General features: G+C 40.3%; 1 protein-coding gene across 3 annotated transcripts in view; it reads left to right on the top strand.

The window, feature by feature from the left end:
* Positions 1-20,939, top strand: part of gabrb3 (gamma-aminobutyric acid type A receptor subunit beta3) — a 50,287-nt gene extending 29,348 nt beyond the window's left edge. The window contains exons 5-12 of one of the 3 annotated variants that reach the window (XM_087175850.1): positions 5,596-5,816; positions 7,853-7,935; positions 8,568-8,705; positions 10,859-11,011; positions 16,053-16,297; positions 17,077-17,079; positions 17,663-17,743; positions 19,254-20,939. In XM_087175850.1, the coding sequence (XP_087031976.1) occupies positions 5,596-5,816; positions 7,853-7,935; positions 8,568-8,705; positions 10,859-11,011; positions 16,053-16,297; positions 17,077-17,079; positions 17,663-17,743; positions 19,254-19,601 (1,272 nt within the window). In that variant the 3' untranslated portion in view covers positions 19,602-20,939. The remainder of the gene's footprint in view (positions 1-5,595; positions 5,817-7,852; positions 7,936-8,567; positions 8,706-10,858; positions 11,012-16,052; positions 16,298-17,076; positions 17,080-17,662; positions 17,744-19,253) is intronic. The other 2 variants (XM_023413286.2, XM_023413287.2) reach the window with 2 other exon arrangements.
* Positions 20,940-22,249: the final 1,310 nt, after the last annotated feature.

Genomic DNA, 22,249 nt, shown 5'->3' with positions numbered 1-22,249 from the left:
TTTAATAGCGACTGATCATTGAGAAGGAGGGAGAGGTGTTTGTTAATGAGGCAGCAAAAATAGTCTTTACAGAAATTACAAAACAAACAAATCACAATTTAAAGCCGTGTTTGCTCTGCGGCACTGTGTTGTTATGTTGCAGTCTCAAACAACATTAACCCCGTGTTATTCCCTGACACAGGCAGGTTGTAAAGTGGCGAGAAGGAGAGAAGAAAAGGAGAAAACTTGGCCTCAGATCAAGTTCATCTCCCTGACTTTTAGAAATAGCTGGATGCTTTTCAATGTGATACACAGCTCTGTTCCAAATACCCCTCACTGAACCAGCCCATCCTTTACTCATCTGAAGCCTTCTCCCTCTGGGGAGACTTTGACATTACCAGAGGTAGTTTTAGAGCAAGTCTTGTTTGTTTTTTTGTGGGGTTTGGGGCGGGGGGGCTTCAATCTGTTAAACTTGTTAATGTAATTTGAGTAAATGAATGAACAGTGGCCAAAATTGTCAAAACTCAAAGGACTTTGTTCGTCATTTAGGGGAAAAACCTCTTATCTTCCTCAGACTTAGATGAAAAAATGGATACCGATAACGAGAACGATCGATAACGAGATATAACGTGAATTAGTTCAGTCAGGAGAGACTAATCAGAGGAACAAAACCAGGATGAGAAATTTAAAGTAAAAGAGAATTTATTGTGAGCAGGAGGAAAAGACTTTGGCACATAGACCCAGGCAGGAAGTGGATCCCCAGGTTTACAGGCACTGGTGATGATGGTGATGATGGTGATGATGATGATGTGGTGATGATGGCGATGATGATGGTGATGATGGTGATGATGGTGATGATGATGATGATGGTGATGATGGTGATGATGGTGATGATGGTGATGATGATGGTGATGATGATGATGATGGTGATGGTGATGATGGTGATGGTGATGATGGTGATGATGGTGATGATGATGATGATGGTGATGATGATGATGGTGATGATGGTGGTGATGATGGTGATGATGGTGATGATGGTGATGATGGTGATGATGGTGATGATGGTGATGATGGTGATGATGGTGTGGATGGTGATGATGGTGATGGTGATGCTGATCTAAATCTCTGATATCGATATAAATTGGCTGATTATAATTTTTGAAAACATAAACTGCAATTTCTCGCCACTTTCTGGCCGATGTAAATATATCTGCAGTCAGCTGAAATCAGCTGATATATCTGCCTGGCCCATCCATCAGTCGAGCTCTAATGTTGATATGTGACGTTTACCTGCGTTGATTGGATTTGAGTGTGGCCCATAGAGTAGTGAATGTATTCCTGAAAAAGTGTTTATCAAAGAGAAAAAAGTTTTGTAAATTATATTATATTATATTATATTATATTATATTATATATGTGAATGGAACAGTTCAAACCTAATTACATGATTTTCAACAACCGTGACATACTGTGAGTAAATGTGTCCATCATTCATTTTAAATATCTATAATGTAAGTGATATATAAGCATTTCGAGTGCTAAATCAATGTAAAGGACTTGTGAGTGACTGCTCAGTCGAAGTCGTCGTACTGTACACACCCAGGAAGAACTTGTTCTCTCCCTCACAGACGTGGAGAGCGTAAAGGTGTTGGTGGCATCCTTTCAAAGAGCCAGAGTCACACAAGGTATTGGCCCATTATAGCCTGTGTGGGCGAGCTGCAGAGCTTGTTGTCTAGGAGATGAGATTATTAATATATTTCTGACTTTACTCGCTCCACTCCTTTATTTTTAGCTTGGATATTAAGACTGCTCTGTGTCTTTTTTTCATTCTGTTGTTATTTTTAATAATCCTTGTTAACCAGGCGTTCATGTTGCACGAGTTCACTCCGGGAAACAAAATGCAATATTTGTGTATTTATGAGGAATCACTCCGGGAGTCGTGACCCCTCAGAGTTTCTTTAGCTTTGCAGAGAAGCACCTGTCCAGGTGTATAAAGCACCTTAAGCTGTAAAGCAGATCCTCCCAGTGCTGTTGTTACACATTTATTCAGCAGCCATAGTATGAGTCAGCTGCAAGACAAATCCATCATGCGCTTTAAGACCCATCCATTTTGACACTTTAACATTATCCGCCTTCTGCCCGGAGGAAGGAACCCTTAAAAATCTCATACTACAGATGTTCTCCCAGATTTATATGGAAGCGCTTGGTTACTGTAATAAGTCAGCCACATAAAGAAAGCCTCAGGCCGCAGCTACTCTGAAGGTAAGGAGATCTCAGCGAGAAATACTGATGTCGTCCCATAAATACAGCATGCTGCGTTTCACACTGGGGCTGGAACAATGCTGCATTTACTGTTACACAATAGTGGTTATGCCGGTAGTGTGACCCTTCAGGAATATAAATCCTCTGTGCAGCAGAATCATTTTACCCGTCACTCTAACAGGATGCTTCAAATAAAACAGGAACTTAAAGGGTTTTCATTTGTCAGACCCACCTGATTCCAGGTGAGACTAATTGTGGCTGAGGTACTTTTGGTTTATGCAGCTACATTTTACGCTGTGCGTTGAGAGGAAATGCTCCGAGTTTTATTTTTGTGCATTTTTAAATCATATAAGATGATGATTGACTGGATTTCAAACGATGACATTATGTGCTGTTTTCCCTGGAGGAATCAACTCTGAATATAGACGCACACGTTGTCCTTCAGCTCGTTCGCGGTCCGGCGTGATGCCTGTCAGATGTTGCTGTTGAGTTTTGTCACAGATGTGTAAAGAATAATTTCAGACTGAAAACTTCCCATAATGAAACAGAGAAAAAAAAAAAGTTTTCTCTTGATCTCTCTACTCCACAAAAATAGCTCACCTGCGACTCACTTGTAGCCTGCTTTTAAGACAGTGAACGGAATGAAATCACGTAATGAAAGGTTTGTTAAATGCTGTGTGGGAGGATGCAGAGACCGAAACCATTAAACGCATTGTTTGTAAAATACATATAGTACACTTTGTAATCCTACTGGGAACACTCAGCTGTCTTCTGGAGTGATGAAAAGCCCCCCCCCCCCCCCCCCCCCGTATGGGGTAGGCATCTCTTAGTGCTATTCCTGTATTCCCAGCAGATATCTTGGTGTTAACTTGACGTAGACGATATTTGACTGGCACACAGTAACCATGTATGAGACTGTGAACTCTCCGAGCTGAAGATGACACGACAGTGTCATCCTCCCACTGGGCCTCATTTACTCACTGGTGCTCAGAACAAACCTCTTTCTGTCTCTAGTGGTTTACATATCTGACAACAAACAGCAGCGCTCCTGAGTGTGCCTAAACACAAAGAACAGTCACATTTACAGGTACGAAGCCAACATGTAGGATGTGTGTGTGAAAGCGCTTGTTATCAGATAGAGCTATTGGTAATGTAATTGGCATATTATGGGATATTACACTCAGTCACTCTCGTTCACAACCTTTTCCAACTCATGGCCCACTTGAAAATCTGAAAATATGTTGGCGGCCCACATCCGACCTCGTAACACTGCAGAGGCCAATAATAGATTCTCAGAGCACTTTTTATTTGAATGATAATGATCGAACACTCAGGACTGAACTGAGAGCAGGAGAAGCTCCATCGTTTTGTTTGACAGGGGAGAGGTCACACAAAGAAAGGATTTTTTTTAAACATTTATAATGTTAAAAGAAGAATGTAATGTAAAAAAAATGTAAAAAGTATCATTTAATTTATTTAATTTACATTTTTTTTGTAATTACATTTTTTCACCAAAATTTGCAAATGATTTGTCAGCCTGCTTGCATTACCTTCGCGGGCCACTAGGGGGGGGAACCATTGCTCCAAACCAGATCTTGTTTTTTTGATACACACAGTGCCAGAAATTTACATTACATAACAAATAAGTGTAAAACACTTTACCTGAAAATATACAAAACACATTAAGACAAAAAAATGTACAAGAATAAGTATATGTACTAGTAATAAAGCAAAGTATAAGAAAGTAAGTCTACAAGGTGAAATTATGACGGTGAAATAGAAGATTTTGGATTCAACAAAACATGGAGATTTAGCTTCTTTTTTTTTCCATAAATGAATTAATCTCTGGCACTTGAGCCAGTTTCTGAGCAGCTAGTGCCTTTGAGGGAGTCTCCCTGTACACCGACACAAAGGCATCTGTAGGGAATAAGCTTAGGCCTGGCATCGAGCCCTGTGGGACCCCAGGGTCCTGGGAGCAGGAGGGCGTACTGTACAGTGTGTACAGTGTGTACAGATTGAGTGATCTAGTATAGCGTTGTTTATGAGATGCTAAAGCAATGTTTAAGGCAGTCAAGGACAACTGCTAAGGCGGGATCTGAGGATCTAAAACAGACTAAAATAGTTGCGGTCCAGACACTGAGTGAGAGGGTTGGCACTCTGGATGGGCTCCATCTCTGTAGTGTTAGAGATGTTGTGTAAAGCTGATTCACCCAGCCCACACCTCTGCTGCATGTGGGAGGGAGCGTAATGAGGGCATCTTCTGTTCACAGGGGGTGAAAGAGAACCGGGATGGGTGAAGGCATTTCTATAGAGACACAAAGAATAAAACAGCCAGGTCTCAAGACAGGGATTTTATATTACTTACTACACAAGCTTAACCTGCTCTGAAGAGTTGATCGTGTGTCTGTGACCTTTCTGTTTATATGCAGATTCAGGAATATCGTATTTTCATCGTTTCATTTTTTAAAACTGACTGAATAGTCTCTACAGCTCAGAGGTAACTTTTTGATACAGGGGAAGAGAACAAATACATATTCTGAGTCTACAAGCACACTGAATTATTCATAGGAGTCGATATTATTTTATATTATACTGTCATATCGATGTAATTCACTCCTAACACAAAACAAGCCCACAGTTTGTCAGCCATGCATGATGCAGCTGTCCCTTTGCAAACGTGTGTTGTGTACGGAGTAATGAGCGAATCAACAAAAGCGGAGCAATTCTTATTTTTTTTCTTCTTGTCAGAATCAGGTCAGCAGTTCCTGAGGTAAAGAACCACACAGACCAACCATTAGTTCATTAGTGAATCACTTCAGTGTTGAAAAGAGACATTTTATGACCAGAGAAAAAAAATCCAAGCATTTCTGAACACTTTATTATGAATATGCCATCGCACCGGAGGATTGAAATGTAGGCATTTTCATCACAGCCAAGTTTTTGTTTATTTCCTGAGACCTGCTTATTTATTTAAGAGAACATTAGTCAGCAGAACAAAGCCAAGTGAGCTAGTAAAGAGCTCCATTAAAGGCCGGGAAAAGCTTTTGTGTTTGATGGATCCACTTGTAAATAATTGAAATAGATTCATGTTATAGCATGTATGGCTGGTAATATGTCATGAAATTTATCTATCTATCTATCTATCTATCTATCTATCTATCTATCTATCTATAAAAATGATAACCTTGTAAGAAAGGCTCTGACTTCAGTTTAGACAGTGTTGCCTTCACTGGCCTCAGGAAATTGCGAATGTCTAAAACAAAACTACATTATTCATACCTTTGCCCTTGCACTTCTCTGACCAATTTCTATTGTCAAGTACAGCGACATGACCGTTCTGTTGTACCTCCCACAGGACTACACGCTGACTATGTACTTCCAGCAGTATTGGAGAGATAAGAGGCTGGCCTACGCAGGGATCCCTCTCAACCTGACGCTGGACAACAGAGTAGCAGACCAGCTCTGGGTCCCTGACACCTACTTCCTCAATGACAAGAAGTCCTTTGTGCACGGTGTCACCGTGAAGAACCGTATGATCCGACTCCACCCGGACGGCACTGTTCTCTACGGCCTCAGGTGAGCACTGTTGTTGCCATGAGTTCTCGCGTGGTGGCCATTTTTTTTCAACAAGTCTTCCCGTTTCCCAGTTAATGAAAACTCTAAACTTCCTCCATGTTTACCTGTTGCCTTGTTGACGTCAGAATAATGTAAATTTTCCCAGACACCCTCCCCAAGAATTTAACATTAAAAGTCTTGCGTACTCCTTTCTCTTATAGGTAGGCTTTTAATGTGAAAAGTCATCAGGAAATGTTGAGTTTTGTTGACGGTAGCTTAACATCGATCATGACTAACCAGGTTTCCACCCAAATGTCGGGCAAATTATTGTGGAGGACCGTGGATGTCACAGGAAAAATAATAAAGCATTTCCTTAATTTCATATTTGACAAAAACAGTGTAAATCACTCATTGAATACAAAATTTATAAATTATTAATTCATGAATAAATGATAGAATTTGAAAAACAATTTGAAAAGGCAAACGGGAATACACACCTGGATTCCCTCTTCAATTTCCATTTCCTTTTTTCCGGCTGGTAAAACCAGGCTAATCAATCCCAGCTGGCCATGGGATGCAACAAGCTCTCTGATTGGTTGGAGAGATAACCAGTGGGTGTTACCAGCACTGAAGGCCCAGGGTGTCATGGAAAGGCTAAAAGCAGAAGCTAAATGAATTAACTAATTAACTAATAGGAAAAGAAAAAGCAGCTGGAAAAAGGAAATGGAAATTAAAGAGGGAATCCAGGTATGTATTCAAATTAATTATTTATACGTAAATTTTTTTTATCTGAATTAGTTATTGATGGATTGATAGTTCATTTATAAATTCTTTTGCACAATTCCTGATTTTAATTCCTGTTAAAATATGAAATTAAAGAAATACTTTATCACTTTTCCTTTGACATCACTGGTCCTCCGTAAATTTGAACCAAATGATGAGAAAATCTGCAAAAGAGGTGTTTCCATCCGCTACCGTTACGTGAATACGAGGAGTTGGTTCGTCAAGATAAACAGTTGGATGCTGCTCATTTTCCAGTTTGCCGCCATTAAACCTCTGCAACAAAAAAGAGAGACGACATAATTAAAGAGCGTCAGTCGAACCTGAAACGGCAAAAATCTATGTAGAAAACATGATGCAAATATGACATTTCAATTTGTTTCATGTATTAATGTGAGCATCGTTACAGTCTTCTCTTCGCTCCACACAGATCTGATGTTTCTGTCTTTAAGACCTTTGTCTTCATGACGTCATCTTCATCACAGTAATTCCCACTTCAGTTAGTTCATTATGATAAGACAGATTATTTAAGCATTGATTATAGATAAAGGCTCATCTACACTCGCCATTCAAGTGTCTCATATCCTAATGAAATCCAGACGTGATAGACTTATATTAACAGATTCTATATATGCATCTCCATTAGCCAGATAGCAGTTTTAGCAGTCGGATAGAATTGGCAGCGTTAAAGATTACGTGCAAGTATTTATACATTTTCAGCACTTCACACCACCTCCGAGATGGTTTCAGTGATTAGCTGGCAATCCATCTCTAATGCTTATTGGTTGCATTTACTCTTGGCTTGTATACTATCACATATCACATATCTGTCCAATCTGCACAAGACGCTTGAAGTGGATAAATGTTTTATTTGTTTTCCTGAAGCCTTTTAAACTGTTATTTTTACAACTTAATGGTAGCACAGCAGGTCTCATATCAACTCATATCTTGTAACTCTCCTCATGTTTATTTGAACTGCAACTCGAAAGCCTGATAGAGCCATTAGCAGCAACTGGCAGCGAATTTTACTCTCAAACAAATAATAATGAAAATCATCGCAATAACAGGATGTTTGTGTCTCACTCATTATTTGTTCAGTTTGAAAATAGTTTTATCTTGTTTCTACACGAGACGGAAAGCAAACGCTTCTCCGTGCATTTGCAATCGCATCTTCTTCTGTTGTGTTTCGATAATGTGTCTTCATAAACGAACCACACCATTAAAAGCAAGGCCATCTAAGTGATGTGTATTTCTCTTTTGTTTTGGTTTGAACTCAGAATCACGACGACGGCGGCCTGCATGATGGATCTGAGGAGATACCCGCTGGACGAGCAGAACTGCACTCTGGAAATTGAGAGTTGTAAGTTTAAGCCCCACGTCTTGTGCTTAGTAAAGAAATACAGCGGACAGCTTCAGTTTCTCATCACTTAAAAATATGAACAGCACTCTGATTCTCATAAAAAAAATAAAAAAAGGTTCTCACACTCCTCACCTCATGAAGACAGAAACTGCACCCACTGCTGAATTTGCTCTGGATTTATGAAGCTGTCGTATCTCAGTGAGATTGCTCGCTTCGCCCTCTCCTGTATACAGAAAGGTTTTAACCAGACGGTGATTTCCACGGTAGAGCATGGTCATAATTAGTTCAACGTCATACATCTTGATGATACATTTGGCTATTTCTGCTGCCATAAACTACCGACAGTCACGGAGCCCACGCATGTGGTATAAGTCTGTCTGCCTGCAGTGACACACGTCCTCATAAAGATTTACATCTCATGCAATCAGCACCTGCAGCCAGACGAGTATATGTGATCTATAGGATTTATTGTAAATCACCTGCAGCTATTAGACACCCAGATTTCACTTAAACAAAAAAAAAATAAAAAAATGTTGTTGGTTCCTGCAACAAAATGACTCGACCGCGCCTTCAGTGCTGTTCCACTCGTGAGACTCACACCTGAGCTTGTTTTTCTACGTCTCTTTTTGCAGATGGTTACACAACAGATGATATAGAGTTCTACTGGAAAGGAGGAGACACTGCAGTGACCGGGGTGACGCGCATCGAGCTCCCTCAGTTCTCCATAGTCGACTACAAACTGGTCTCCAGGAATGTGGTCTTTTCCACAGGTGAATATGTAATTCTTTCTATCTATTATTGGATTTAGAAATAGCTTCCTATAGAGTGATTTTCTCACTTTTGCTAAATGTCGTAGCATTTTTTTCTAACTAAAATCCAACTGCACCAGTGTTCGTGTTCAATTTAGTTCCCTTAAAGCAGCGGAAAACTTAAAATCTCTTAAGTATTCCTTTATAACATGTAATATTCATGCCTAAATAAGCAACATCAAACATAAAATATTTGGTCTCAAATCAGCTAATCTGCTTCATAAGGAGCGTGTGGATGAGGTTTGATCAAATTTGATTGATTGGTGCACAGAACTCTCCTTTGTTCCAACTAGTCACAGTGACCTTTTGACCTTTTGACCTTTTACTTCCGAAATCTAATCAGTTCATCTTTGAGTCCCAGTGGACATAAATGTGAAGAGATTCCCTCAAGGTGTTACATAGATATTGCGCTCACAAGGCCAAATCCTTGTGTTTTGTGAGGTCACTGTGACCTTGACCTTTGACCTTTGACCGCCAAAATTGAATCAGTTAATCCTTGAGTCCAAATGAATGTTTGTGTCAAATCTGAAGAGGTTCCCTCTAGGCGTTACAGAAATAGCGCGTTCACAAGAATAGTACGTACACGCACATGGATGTTTTCTCGTAGCGCTCCCATCACTCATATTAAAAAGCTGATTGAAAAAAATCATTTTTTAGGGCCTTTAAAGTTTCACATGAGGCTCTTAATTACAATAACCATGACCTCGCTCACCAGAACACCAGAACTGGGAATAATAATAGAGAGGCAATTATCCTTTTGTTTCTTGAAGCTCTTGATAAAAGCACGGTGCCTGTGCTTACAGCAGTGTAATGTATTCATCAGGCAGAGCGCCGACAGCATGAATTATTCTCTTTTGATACAAAACCTCAGAGGCACCAAAACAGTGATTATTCCCACTGCTGAATTAGTGTCAAGTAGGATGGATACTGTCCGAACATCTCTGAGGGATGATGCTTTGAGCGGTTTTACAGCTCATTACAATCAGGTTCAAGTCTTAATACAAGTAAAGCTCTCAGGACAATCTGCAGATGCTGTTTACATCTCACATAATGTCTGGCACACACTGGGTGCACAGGTTCAGTCACTCAGTCAGCTTGCAGAATTAACCATTATAGGGCAACAAGGTCAAATATTGTTTGCATAGACTTTAATGTCACCAGAGAGTCTCAAGTACAATCTTCTCAGCAGTATTGTCCCTATTCAGGTGTAAATGAGCAAGAAAATAAGATATTATCAGTTTAGCAGGGCGGCTAACAATTAACATTGATAACAGATATGTTGGTTTGTCAGCGTTTCACATCCAGGACACAAATTAGACCACAGAGTACAGCTTACAGGATTTTTACTTTGTATATTTTTGATGGGATAAGTAAGTATTTTTGTATTCTGCATTGTTGTTTATTTAGTAAATGATATGAAAATGTTTTAGTCAAATTAAAGAAATACTTTGAATAGTTTTAGAGACACACTTATTCACTTTCATGCCCGAGAGATGCCACTCGTATCTGTAAATATGAAGCTACAGCTAGCAGTCTGTTAGCTTAAGTTTAGCTTAGATATTAGCTTTGCATAAAGACTTGACACGGGGGTAAACAGCTAGCCTAGCTCTGTCCGCCTATTAGCACCTGTAAAGCTCTCGAACACTTAACATTTCATTTGTTTAAATCGTACAAAAACCAGGCTAGCTGTTTCCCCTTGTTTTTCAGTGCTAGCTAAACTAAGTGATAGCTAGCTGTAGCTTCATATGTATCATGCAGACATTAGCATGGTATCAATCTTCTCATCTGACTCTTAGTTAGAGAGAAAATAATTTCACAAAATATCAAACTGTCTGTCTTTTTATTGTGTGTGTGTGTGTGTGTGTGTGTAAGTAAACATTTTATAATGTTTTATATTCGCTCTGCTTCGTGGTGCTTGCTCACAGATAATCTCAAGGCTAAATTTTATCAGATGATTTGCAATTTAAACCACACTTGCTTGTTTCCATGGTGACGAAACCAGTTCATGAGACCATTGCCATAGGAACCAAAACAAAATGCAAGACATCCCAGTGTTCCTCTTGAATTAAAGAGGACTATTTCCCCTTCACCTTCCCTTTCTCTTTGTGCTGCAGGTGCCTATCCTCGACTGTCTCTGAGCTTCAAGCTGAAGCGAAACATTGGATACTTCATCCTGCAGACGTACATGCCCTCCATCCTCATCACCATCCTATCTTGGGTGTCATTCTGGATAAATTATGATGCCTCGGCTGCCAGAGTTGCATTAGGTATGATGTGTCCCGTGCAATAGATTGACCTCAGGTCTGTAGTTTCACCTTCAGACAGATGTCTTTTGTGTTTTATGGTTTTGGACCTACAGGCTCGTGAACAGTGACAACCTCTGTCCCAACGCCACAAACCCGACAGACGACAGGAACCAGGATATCACCCCCACACAAAATGAGTTTCTTGAAACAAATTATTCCATTCAACATTAGTCAAAAAGACATTATAAGATGACATCTTACTGGTATCCATGACATCGATCGAACTGCACTGATATCGACAAATGCATGTAAACAGTGTACATGTGTGACGTGTGCATGTGTAGGTATCCTGCGACTGCACGCGTATCAGTTAAAGTTTATCTAAATCTAAAATTATTATCTGTTTCCTTCATTTATGTAGCTTTATTTCAATTTTTATTTGCATACGTTATTATAATATCGATTTAGTAAAACCGTCTTTATGATTATTATATGAAAACTATGTTTTTTCAAACTAAATACTTACTGCAAACGTACTGCAAAAAAACGGATTAATACTTAAAATATAAATAATTTACTATAATTAAACACTCAAAAACCAGTTCATTAAATCCCTGCAGCATCTGAACTGGTGATGCTGCGGGTCGGGTGATCTTATACTAGAAAAGATGACGGGTCAAAAAGTGATACAGCAGTCTTAGTTGTAAGCTAAGGAAACTTTGCATGCTATAGGCTACACTGTGATTACTGGGTCACCTTCTCATACTCTATGTCTCTCTCTCTCTCTCTCTCTCTCTCACACACACACACACACACACACACACACACACACACACACACTGGAGGATGCAGGTCCTCTTATAATAATCTGCATTACTAAACTTTAGTGTATCATACTGTGACATGCAGCGTCTCATTTTCTGTCCTTGAAACACATCGCAGTGCAAACGCTGCTTGTGTGACATTGATTATTAAACTGTGCGGCCGAGTACGAGGTGAGATACATCATCACTTACGCCGTCGCTCACGTCACGCCAACATTCACTTTGTCTGTAACAACCGCAAATGTTTCAGCTAATGCCTTCCTCAGTGGTCGCTGCAGATGGGCAGGATCAGCTGAGAAACAAAACAAATCATAGAAATAAGACACATAGAGCAAGGGAAAAGATGATGCAGTGCACTTACTGACTATTACAGCAAATACAGACCACACAGTGAAAGATTACTTGGATATAAACATTGACAACAACACGTTATAACTTCTACATTCAAGGTGTTGAAAAATCACTCTTAAACAGCTTTTTCTTCCCAGAGGAGCCTCATTTTCACTCCAGCTCCACATTTCTCTTCAGAATGTGATTTGCAAATCTCTTCTTTCACTTTCCTCTCGGTCAATTGCAAAGCAGCAATTTGACGGTGCTTTGCTGCAGTTGTACGCCGTCGCACTCGCACAGGTAGTGTAACAAACAGGAGATAGGAAGAAAAACAAATAGGTGGCATTCAAGTGGGAGGTAATGAGGATGTTCTGAATTGATGGCTACACGGTAGAAGATGTGAAGCGTGTTGTTACATGGGATATGTTTATGATTGATGCCTTCTCTTCCCCCTCAGAGGCGTTACACAGTAGAAAGAGCGTTTGCTGTGAGATTATGTCGAGCTCATGAAGTTTGCCACGCTGTGACCTGAGAAGATGATGATGATGATGATGATGTTGGGTGTTGTTGGTCAGCACAGGACATTAACAGGGCTTAAACAAGGGATGTGTTGTTTTTGGTTGTTCAAACAGTCTGGAAGTAGGAGTTAAAACTGCACCAACAAATATTTTATAACAACAATGGATCACAGGATTATGTGTAATGTGAAAGGGGAAGCTGGTTATGCAGCTAGCAGTCTGCAGCCTCCTGTGTGGTGGTTTTTAGCCTTTTTTAGCTCTTTGTTTTGGTTTCACAGTGATCAGCTTTCCTGTTTTGGTTCATTCTTACAGCTTCAAAAGTTTGGCTTATTTTGTTGAATGGGTTTGTAGAAAATGACGGATATAACTCAAAGTATGGTATTGGGGCTAAAATTGAGGTGACGTTCGCATGCTAAGGGTAGTGGATAGTGGGTTTGTGGGATTTGATAGCAGCTGTAAGCAGAAAAAGATTGTGATTCCTTCCTACATTTCAGTCATGTGTGAATAGAAAAATATAATACTCAAAATAAAAGCATTATCACATCTGTGTGTTCCTTTAAGTCGGTTTGAGGCGGCTGCTCTGTGGTGTAACAGGAGACTGAATTAGATCTAGGACTCACACTTTTCCACTGGCCTCTGGGGCTGAAACAAATACGAGATTCAGTTCATCACTTGGAAAACACCCTACCTCCTCTAATTGCATTGATCTCTGCTAGAAATATTTGCCTTAATGGAAATCCTCATTCAGCATCAATGCACTCAACATCAGTGGTGAACAGACTGTGATGAATTAGATGTGGTACATTTGAGGGGGAACCTGGTGATCAGCTGGATGTGGAAGCACCTCCTCAGGGGTCAGACCTGTTCAGGGAACACAATCCTCTGGTTCATCTGCTGTAATGCCGCATCATTCGGAGGACGTGGCGGCCTGAGACACTATAAGATCGATGCAATTTAGAAAAACCATTTACACCTACTGTAGTATCCAAATGCAAATTCAGTTATGTGAAGATTCACTCCAGGTTTTTTCCATCCTGTCTGCCATTATGGTGGCGGGAATATCCTGAGCAAAACTAAATTTGCAGGGATATCTGTCAGCCTTCATATATAAGCAGTGGAAAATGACGTTTGAAGTGGGACGTTAAGAGATCATACTGTGTGTTTACTTACTGGTAGCTCACCAGGTTAAGTGCTTACCATATCTGGCCCTTTGCTGCATGTCATTCTCTCTCTCTCGTCTCTCTCTCTCTCTCGAAAATAAATCTTTAAAAATAAGAAATCTCACTAGAGCTCCATGGTTTATAGATTTATACCATTTGCTAAACATTTTTGCCCAAACTGTTGCTGGCGGATTTGTTGCAGCTAGCTAATTAAGCTAACATCAGCAAGAGGAGTTTGTTAAAAAACACTGTCTTTAAGAGGCATTTTATAATGTTTCAACTTCATTTGTTTTAAAATAAAAACCCTGTAAAAGGGTTAAATACGCTTAAATATGCACACGATATTGTGATTAAAGTGATAAAAGATTGTGGCTAAAGCTGCATTTTCCAGGCTGGAAGTTAGCATCCTAATGAGCTAATGATCTATGGTGAAGACATGGGAATAAAGAGAGAATTGTTCTCGACTAATTAGTCCAAGTGTTATAAGGAAAACAGTGAGACCAGATGTTCTAGTTGTTCTAATTTAGCCCGTTATGGCTAAGTTAGTTTAGCTTACATTCTTGTTTAATTAATGAATTTGCTATTGACGTACGGCCTCGCGACTACTGTTGGTTGTAAGCTAGTTAGACTGCATGCTAATAATTGCTACTTATATTACAGCATAAACATTCCTTACTCTTTAGCTTTTGTGTTTTTGAACTGGAATGCTAACAACACTCCTGCTATAGCCTCACACGCAGCACTTTAACATACAGTTTATCAACTGCAATAAGACAATCGTAGTCATCTGTGATCATCACTTGTTTAATCCGTCCGTGTGCTTTTTTACTGATGTAATATCAGAGACAACTGTAAAGTCCACAGTACTGCAGTGAAAACATTTTGTGGTTTGTTGAGTAACCCTCTCTTCTGGGCTCTGAGAGAGTTTAGATTCTTGTTCTTCCCTTTGTTATGTAGAAATCAATGCCATGTTCCCACAGCGCTCTTGACACCCTCACACTTACTGTACAGTGCAACATTTTTGCTTTAATTATGTAAGCCTGAATCGACAGAAATAGAAACACTGTCCAGGTTGGTGAGCCGGGCCGGGAGACTCAAAAACAACAGAGACGCATTGTTGATGCTGCACGTTGTCAGGAGAATTACAGCCGCTGTTTATTTAATCGCTGCATTTGTTCACTCTACACGAGCTGTAAAACATATAGTGGAGCAGCTTGTGAGTATCTAAGTAAATTGAAACTTTGCAAGAAGAGGCATCCAGGAAATTTCATCTTAACAAATTTGAAGGTTTTACTTTCTTTCTTTTTTTCAACTGTTATAATCGGGTTTGGGGAAAATGCGTCTGCGGCAGAAGAAGATGACTCATGTTTAGACCTTGACAGACACAGCGTTCTCTCTTCATGAGTTAAACGCATTCTTATTAAGCATACCTTCATTTTAGAGATCGGGTCGTGACGAACTATTCCACCCCTGTAATTTAACTTGCAATGCAAATGAATTTTAATGAAAGTTGTAATTACAGAAACCTCTGTGTTAGCCTAGCAACCTGAACTCCTCACGTAGAGGTCTATCAGCACGATGACCTTTTAATTCACCCACATCCACTCACTCCAGTGGTATGACTGACTGGTTAGTTAATAATCTGAATTCACACCATCCACTTCGCTCTGACTGACACATTACTGATATCAACAGACGGGAACAGACTCAGAATGGATCGTCCAACTGGAATAAAATCTACTTTATTGATGCTGTTATGTGTCGGTTTTTCACACTGGTGCCAGTATTAAAGGGGCACACTGCCAATTTCCCTACATGGAGATCAGTCGTATAAAACTTCGTCTGTGGTCCTTTAAATGCATCCGCCCCCGTGAGTGATCGGGTTTGTGCAAAAAAGGTGAAACTACAAGTGAAAGAAACAGACTTTAACCACCTTTTTTTTGTGACATTTACATGAATTCACCCACAGAGGATTACATCAGTATCAAGGCGAAGCACTAACTTCTTTGTGCGTGTAAAGAAAAAGGTCAGTGGACTGATAAAGCACAGGTTCCTCCACTGAGACTTCCAGCAAAACTACAGATTACAAAAGAATGTCAACCAGAAATATCGAAAATGCTGTTTCATTCGTTTGTGATTTTTGCCTAAAATCTAAGGTTTAACAGGTGTAAGGAGGTTGTCTCCGGAAGACGTCATCTGTGTCGTTACTCTCTCTCTACTCTTCTCTCAGGGATCACCACTGTCCTGACCATGACAACCATTAACACCCATTTGAGAGAGACTCTGCCCAAGATCCCTTACGTCAAAGCTATCGACATGTACCTGATGGGCTGCTTCGTGTTCGTCTTCCTGGCTCTGCTGGAATACGCCTTCGTCAACTACATCTTCTTCGGAAGAGGTCCTCAGATGCAGAAGAAGCTGGCGGAGAAGGCACAGAAGGCGAATAATGAGCGGAATAAATTTGACAGGCCCAAGGTGAGAATTACCGCCGTGCACCAGGGAATCCAGTTACACTTATCAATTCACATAGATTAGCGCCGAGGTTCAGAACAACAGGCCCCGGTCTTGTAAGGTCCACGAGCGACGTCAAGTAAATGTAATGAAGCCAGGATTTATTCGAGGGCTGGATGTTATGGCTTAGATTCATAAAATGAAGATTATGTTGTTAACAGCAACATTAGCGAAAGAGATTAACTGACAACTCGACAGTTTAGTGAGGATTACCCCTTTTATACTGTAACACAGCCACTTTATATTTTGCCTCAATACGTTATTTAATTTGAAATGTTGTGTTGACACTTTCTTCATTAACTCTGTTAAATACTGATTGATTGGAACTTTTATAAACAGTCCACAGCTGCAAATATGAATCAAACTGATATTTATCATTTGTGTGAACATGATGTAAGACAAAGTCAGAATTCAATAATCAAATTTTAATTTACATTTTCATGTTTGAAAATGCATCATCGCCATGAAACTAGTGATTTGCAATGGGAGCTCCAGTGGTTTATAATTTGCAATGTACTCAGTAGTAAAACCGCCTGACTGTGGTATGTTGTGGTTTTAGTATATCATGATTTTAGTGCAAAACAATAACATTGCAATAACAAATTGCGTTCTCATTTAAACAAAGCAGAGATTTAGCGTGAGCACGGTTTGTGACGTGTGTCAGTGTTCTGGCTCACTTTAAATCACAGTCAACACTCGACAATCGAGCAGCACGGCCACCTGGGAGATTTACGTTTCAGAAGTCCGTTTCTCACACGGTTTCAGTTTGAAGATGGCAGGATTGTACTTCAGAATATATTGCAAACTATACTGCATGCCACTACTTAACGTTTTAATCATGACGTCAACAGTCATGATTCATTGTCAAACATGGAAATAAAAATGAAATTCTCATTTAAACAAAGCAGAGATTTAGCGTGAGCACGGTTTGTGACGTGTGTCAGTGTTCTGGCTCACTTTAAATCACAGTCAACACTCGACAATCGAGCAGCACGGCCACCTGGGAGATTTACGTTTCAGAAGTCCGTTTCTCACACGGTTTCAGTTTGAAGATGGCAGGATTGTACTTCAGAATATATTGCAAACTATACTGCATGCCACTACTTAACGTTTTAATCATGACGTCAACAGTCATGATTCATTGTCAAACATGGAAATAAAAATGAAATTTGTGTTGGAGACACCTAGGAGGAAATGAAATGTAAATTTGATGAAATGATTTCAAAGTAATTGTCACACCGGGACATTTCTGAGTCGCTGTTTCTCCTGAACGTTTCTAACACCTGAAGCTCAGACAAAGGGGTTTGTGTTTGTGTCTCTCCTGGCTAGTCCTTTCTGGAAGGAGGCAATTGCAAGTCTTCGTCCGTTAAACAGTCCAATCAGGTACAAGAGCGTCGTCACTCACGACGGGTGAGTGTCTGTCACTGCCTGTTGTGTCACGTCTGTGAAACCTCTGAAACTGAAACTTTGCAGCTGCGGGGCAAAGTTTGACCTCCTCATCTCACAGAGGAACATGCTTCATCACAGCATCTCTAGCATTTCTGTCATCATCACCATCACATGCACTACCAGCCTCTTCCTCTACCAGCCTCTTCCTCTACCAGCCTCTTCCTCTACCAGCCTCTTCCTCTACCAGCCTCTTCCTCAACCAGCCTCTTCCTCTGTGGTGTTTTGCTGTTTATTGTGTGTATGTGTTTGTGGCTTGTGCATCACGCTGTAGGAGTCCTGAACCAATTCTAAAAATCATCATCACAGTATTAACTTAGAAGGTTATTTTATATCTAATGTATCATGTACAGTAATTGAAAAACTATAAATGAAGAATTTTCATTTTTTTATGTTTCTCGTTATGTAGCTCATTAGTGAATTTACATCAACTCTGAACTCAAACAAAAGCCCAGAGAACAGATACGAACACAGACACGTTTATAAAAAGGTTTATATCAACATTAAAATAAAATTAATACATTTTTTAATTAAATTAAATAAAAATTTCTAAATCATTAAATTAAAAACATTTCTCAAAATCGAACAAATGCCAACTTTTGTTTTCTTTGATATTAAAATAATTCTTGTCAAGCATGAAATATTTCCACCGCTGTGACGGACATGCTCCATTCATATAGATTTACTACCGTCTTCTCCATTAGTATCTGATGAACCAAGTTCAGGATTTAGACACATCCATGATGCAGATTTCCAAAACAGGATTTGTCACAGGACAGGAAACAACAAACTACCTCACGGCTTCTTACAGCACCAACATGAAAATCACATTTCAACATTTATCTTACACATCTCGTCTGGAGCCCGTCACAGATAAAACTGTAACTCCAGTCGTAAATTACAGGAACAGAAATGAATCTGGAGTCAGAAACGTGTCCAGTAGTGATTCGTTTTAGATTTGAGAATTATTCCTGGAAGAAGATTTGAAAATATTTAAATAAGTGAGAAGAAGGAAGGTCAGTTGTCTAGATGATAAAAAGGTCACATCTTTAAATAAATGAGAGTGTATGGCAAAATGCTCCAAAGTTGACAGAGCAGGAAAATAAATATTCACCTTGTCAGTTCGTCTCGTGGCTCGTGACCACGTCGTTATATTGCTGTGTACATCTTGTGCCTCTGTTTTCGCCACACGGGTCTGAGTGATTTATTTGTTTTTGTGTGGGAAGATACAGCTGTCATGACATTAGTATTAGAGCCACCCAGTTCAACCTTGAGCTGATTTGTGAGAAGTGATTTAACTTTGGGACAGGAAACCTGCTTTTGAAGGCCGCTCTCCGTTTCCCGGGCTGTAATCCGTCAGTCCGCGAGGCGCTGTCGGGCCCCGGGGCCTGACGCGTGCCGCACGTGTGTCATCAGTCACCCGAGCCTCGGCCCACGGCCCATTTGTAACGCCGCTCCTGTCTGTTGTACCTAGGTCGACTCCCAGGGGAACATTTTGCTGACAACCTTGGAGATCCACAACGAGGTGGGAGGGAACGAGATCACAACCACCGTGAGCGAGACTCCCAACTCTTCCTCCATGGTGTTCGACAACTCGGGGGTCCAGTACAGGAAGCCGAGCGCGCCGCGGGAGCCGGGTCGCCTCAGCCTGGACAGGAACGCACATCTAAAGAAGACCCGCCTGAGGAGACGGTCCTCGCAGCTCAAAATCAAAATCCCAGACCTCACCGATGTGAACGCCATCGACAGATGGTCACGGATAATATTCCCCTCCGCCTTCTCCCTCTTCAACTTAATCTACTGGCTTTATTATATCAACTAATGCGCTGGTGTTTGTTTAAACCCGTCTCTGTCTCATTCTTGTTTCTGAATGAGAGAAGACGAGACGGAACAACCATAATGAACCATTTTTTTATGGTAGCGAGTGATGAGAGAACTGTCAGTCACACAGCGTGCATCTGTACATGCACCGAGATTCACCTGCAGAACACGTGTTTTACACAGACTCTGAAGACACTGTACAGAAGCTCCTGTGTCAGAGCGCAGACGAAACCATTATTTACACTGCTTCAGGGCCGTCATTACAACTGTACCTATAATTTCAGTATAAAATGTGGTGTTGCTAACGGCAACACAACTGACAAATGTTCCTAGTATTATTATGTTCCATTTCCCCCTGAGGACAAATGTGACTCACACGTCGACACAAAGGCCAAACTCACTTTAAGATCTGGAAACGATTTGCACTGAAACCACGATCGGAGGAATAGTTCAAAAGTTTGGGAAAACACGCTTTTTTTGCCCAGAGCGAGACGAGACGATAATGTTTAATGTTTGTACAACAGATATGAATATATACCCAGCAGGCAGTTAGCCTAGCTTAGCATAGAGGCAGGAAGCAGGTGGAAACAACAGAGAAGCGTTTTTCCAAAAAAAAATAAATAAAAAATGCCCGAACTATTCCTTTAATTTGCCTTGGAGCTGATGCCACCAACTGCTCACTTACTGCTGTGACCTTGCTCCTGTGACGAACAGCGGCTGAAACTCTCAGGACGTCAGACGTGACTGATTTCAAACCCAGTTTTGATGAACAAGAGAGGCTGATGGAATCCATACCAGCATTTTGTAAAATCATCGCTCTGTCCTTCACTGCCGCTATTTAAAGGAATCATTTTGACATTTTGGGAAATATGCTAATTCACTGCATTGAAAATTGACACCACTCTCAGCCAGGTGTGTGTGTGTGTGTGTGTGTGTGTGTGTGTGTGTGTGTGTGTGTGTGTGTGTGTGTTGTTTTTTAATTAGTGAGCTTTAGGGGATCTGGTCGCTGGATTTTGTTACTTTTGTACCGGCTAGCTGTTTCCCCCTGTTTTCAGTCTTTATGCTAAGCTAGGCTAACTGGCCACTGGCTATAACTTCATATTTAATGAACAGGCATGATGTATGGTGTCAATCTTCTCATCTAACTCTCAGTGAATGAGTGTATTTCCCAACATATCAAATCATTTCTTCCACATTTACAATTATCCGGTTGCTATTGCTTTTCAGTATTCAATAAGAAATGTCATTTACTGAGAAACAACCGGACGACTCACTGTACGTGTCACATGACAGAGAAACAGGATCCCAGGCTTTTGTAGTAAACATGTACAATATCGGATCAGTTTACACTATTCATTTTATTTATTTATTTATTTATTTTGGTCATTGTGTTTTCAGGACTGCTGTCACGATATATTATTATATATATTGATTTATTCAATACAAAATAATTCACATGGCGACTTCCTTCCTCCGCTCTGCAGGTTGTGTTTGGGAATGAGTTCAGACACACTGATGCACATCTCACGTCAGACGTTCTTGATCCTCCCTGAAATTTGATGTACATACTGTAACTGCACTTTTTCTTTCAGCTCACGTTAATTACATGGCTGTGTTGTCAACAATGTTTTTGATCAGTGATTTCCGGCCTTGCTGTTTTGTTTTGTTAAGTCTTTACACAACATTATAATTTCCTATTTGTGTTGTAAATATAAAACACAGTATCACAGCTTGTGATCATTTCCATTCTTTCCTAAAGGAGAAAGTAGAGTAAGTGAAGACGGATATATACACACAGTACTATCTCCAAAACGACTGTTGGCGTACAGAGCTCGCACCGCACCATCTGCACCGCTTGGTTGAGCGACTTGCGGCGCGTAGGAGTGACATCACCTGCCAGGGGTCGGCCGCCTGACAGAGGCCCAACATCCCGTAGCAAAGCAAGAACGCATCACTAATGTACCAGCGCTCAGCAACACTTTCCTAACGAGCGTGCAGGCCTGAAATATTAACTACACTTGAATTTACATCATGTTCCTTTTTAAAATTTGTTGGTCGGTTTGTTGCCAAGAACACGAGCACTTCAACTGTCTTTATCTGGCTTTACTGCACCGACTCAACAATTCTAACTTCTCCTATGAAGTAACTGTAACTGGCTCATAACACGGTAGCAGAGTTGTAATAAGGCAATGTTTACATATGTACACATACTGTGTGTTCTTACTTCATATCTACATATATTTCATCTATGGAAATTGACTATATGTACATATTTCACATTTGCATATGGGATAAAGTTTTACTGGTTTAGGGTGAAATAAAATGCACAGAACCAAAACAGTCTCATAATAATGAATAATGCTGAATAAGGTATTAACCTGCTCAGTGACCAGAAGGAATGAACGACCTCAGCTGATTCTCGCAGGTCTGCTCAGAAAACCTCTGATGAAAACGACTAAGGGTCCCTGTTTGAGGGTTTGACATTAGGTACAGCTGAGGCTGATGGGAATGGCGCCACTAAAGTCATTAAGTTTCATCATCTGGGCACCGTGAATGTCTGATGTTTGACTGTTTGACTTAAAATTACAAATCGAAACCAAACAGTGTCTCCAGAGGAAAAGTCCGTAGGTTTTATCCACTTGGGACCAT

This window comes from Seriola lalandi, unplaced genomic scaffold, assembly GCF_002814215.2.
Source record: "Seriola lalandi dorsalis isolate HSWRI2012SDOR001 ecotype SW California unplaced genomic scaffold, Sedor1 jcf7180002054511, whole genome shotgun sequence".
In the NCBI taxonomy this organism is placed as follows: Eukaryota; Metazoa; Chordata; class Actinopteri; order Carangiformes; family Carangidae; genus Seriola; species Seriola lalandi.
Note: the sequence above shows the minus strand (reverse complement) of the source record. Positions and strands in the feature narration are given on the sequence as shown.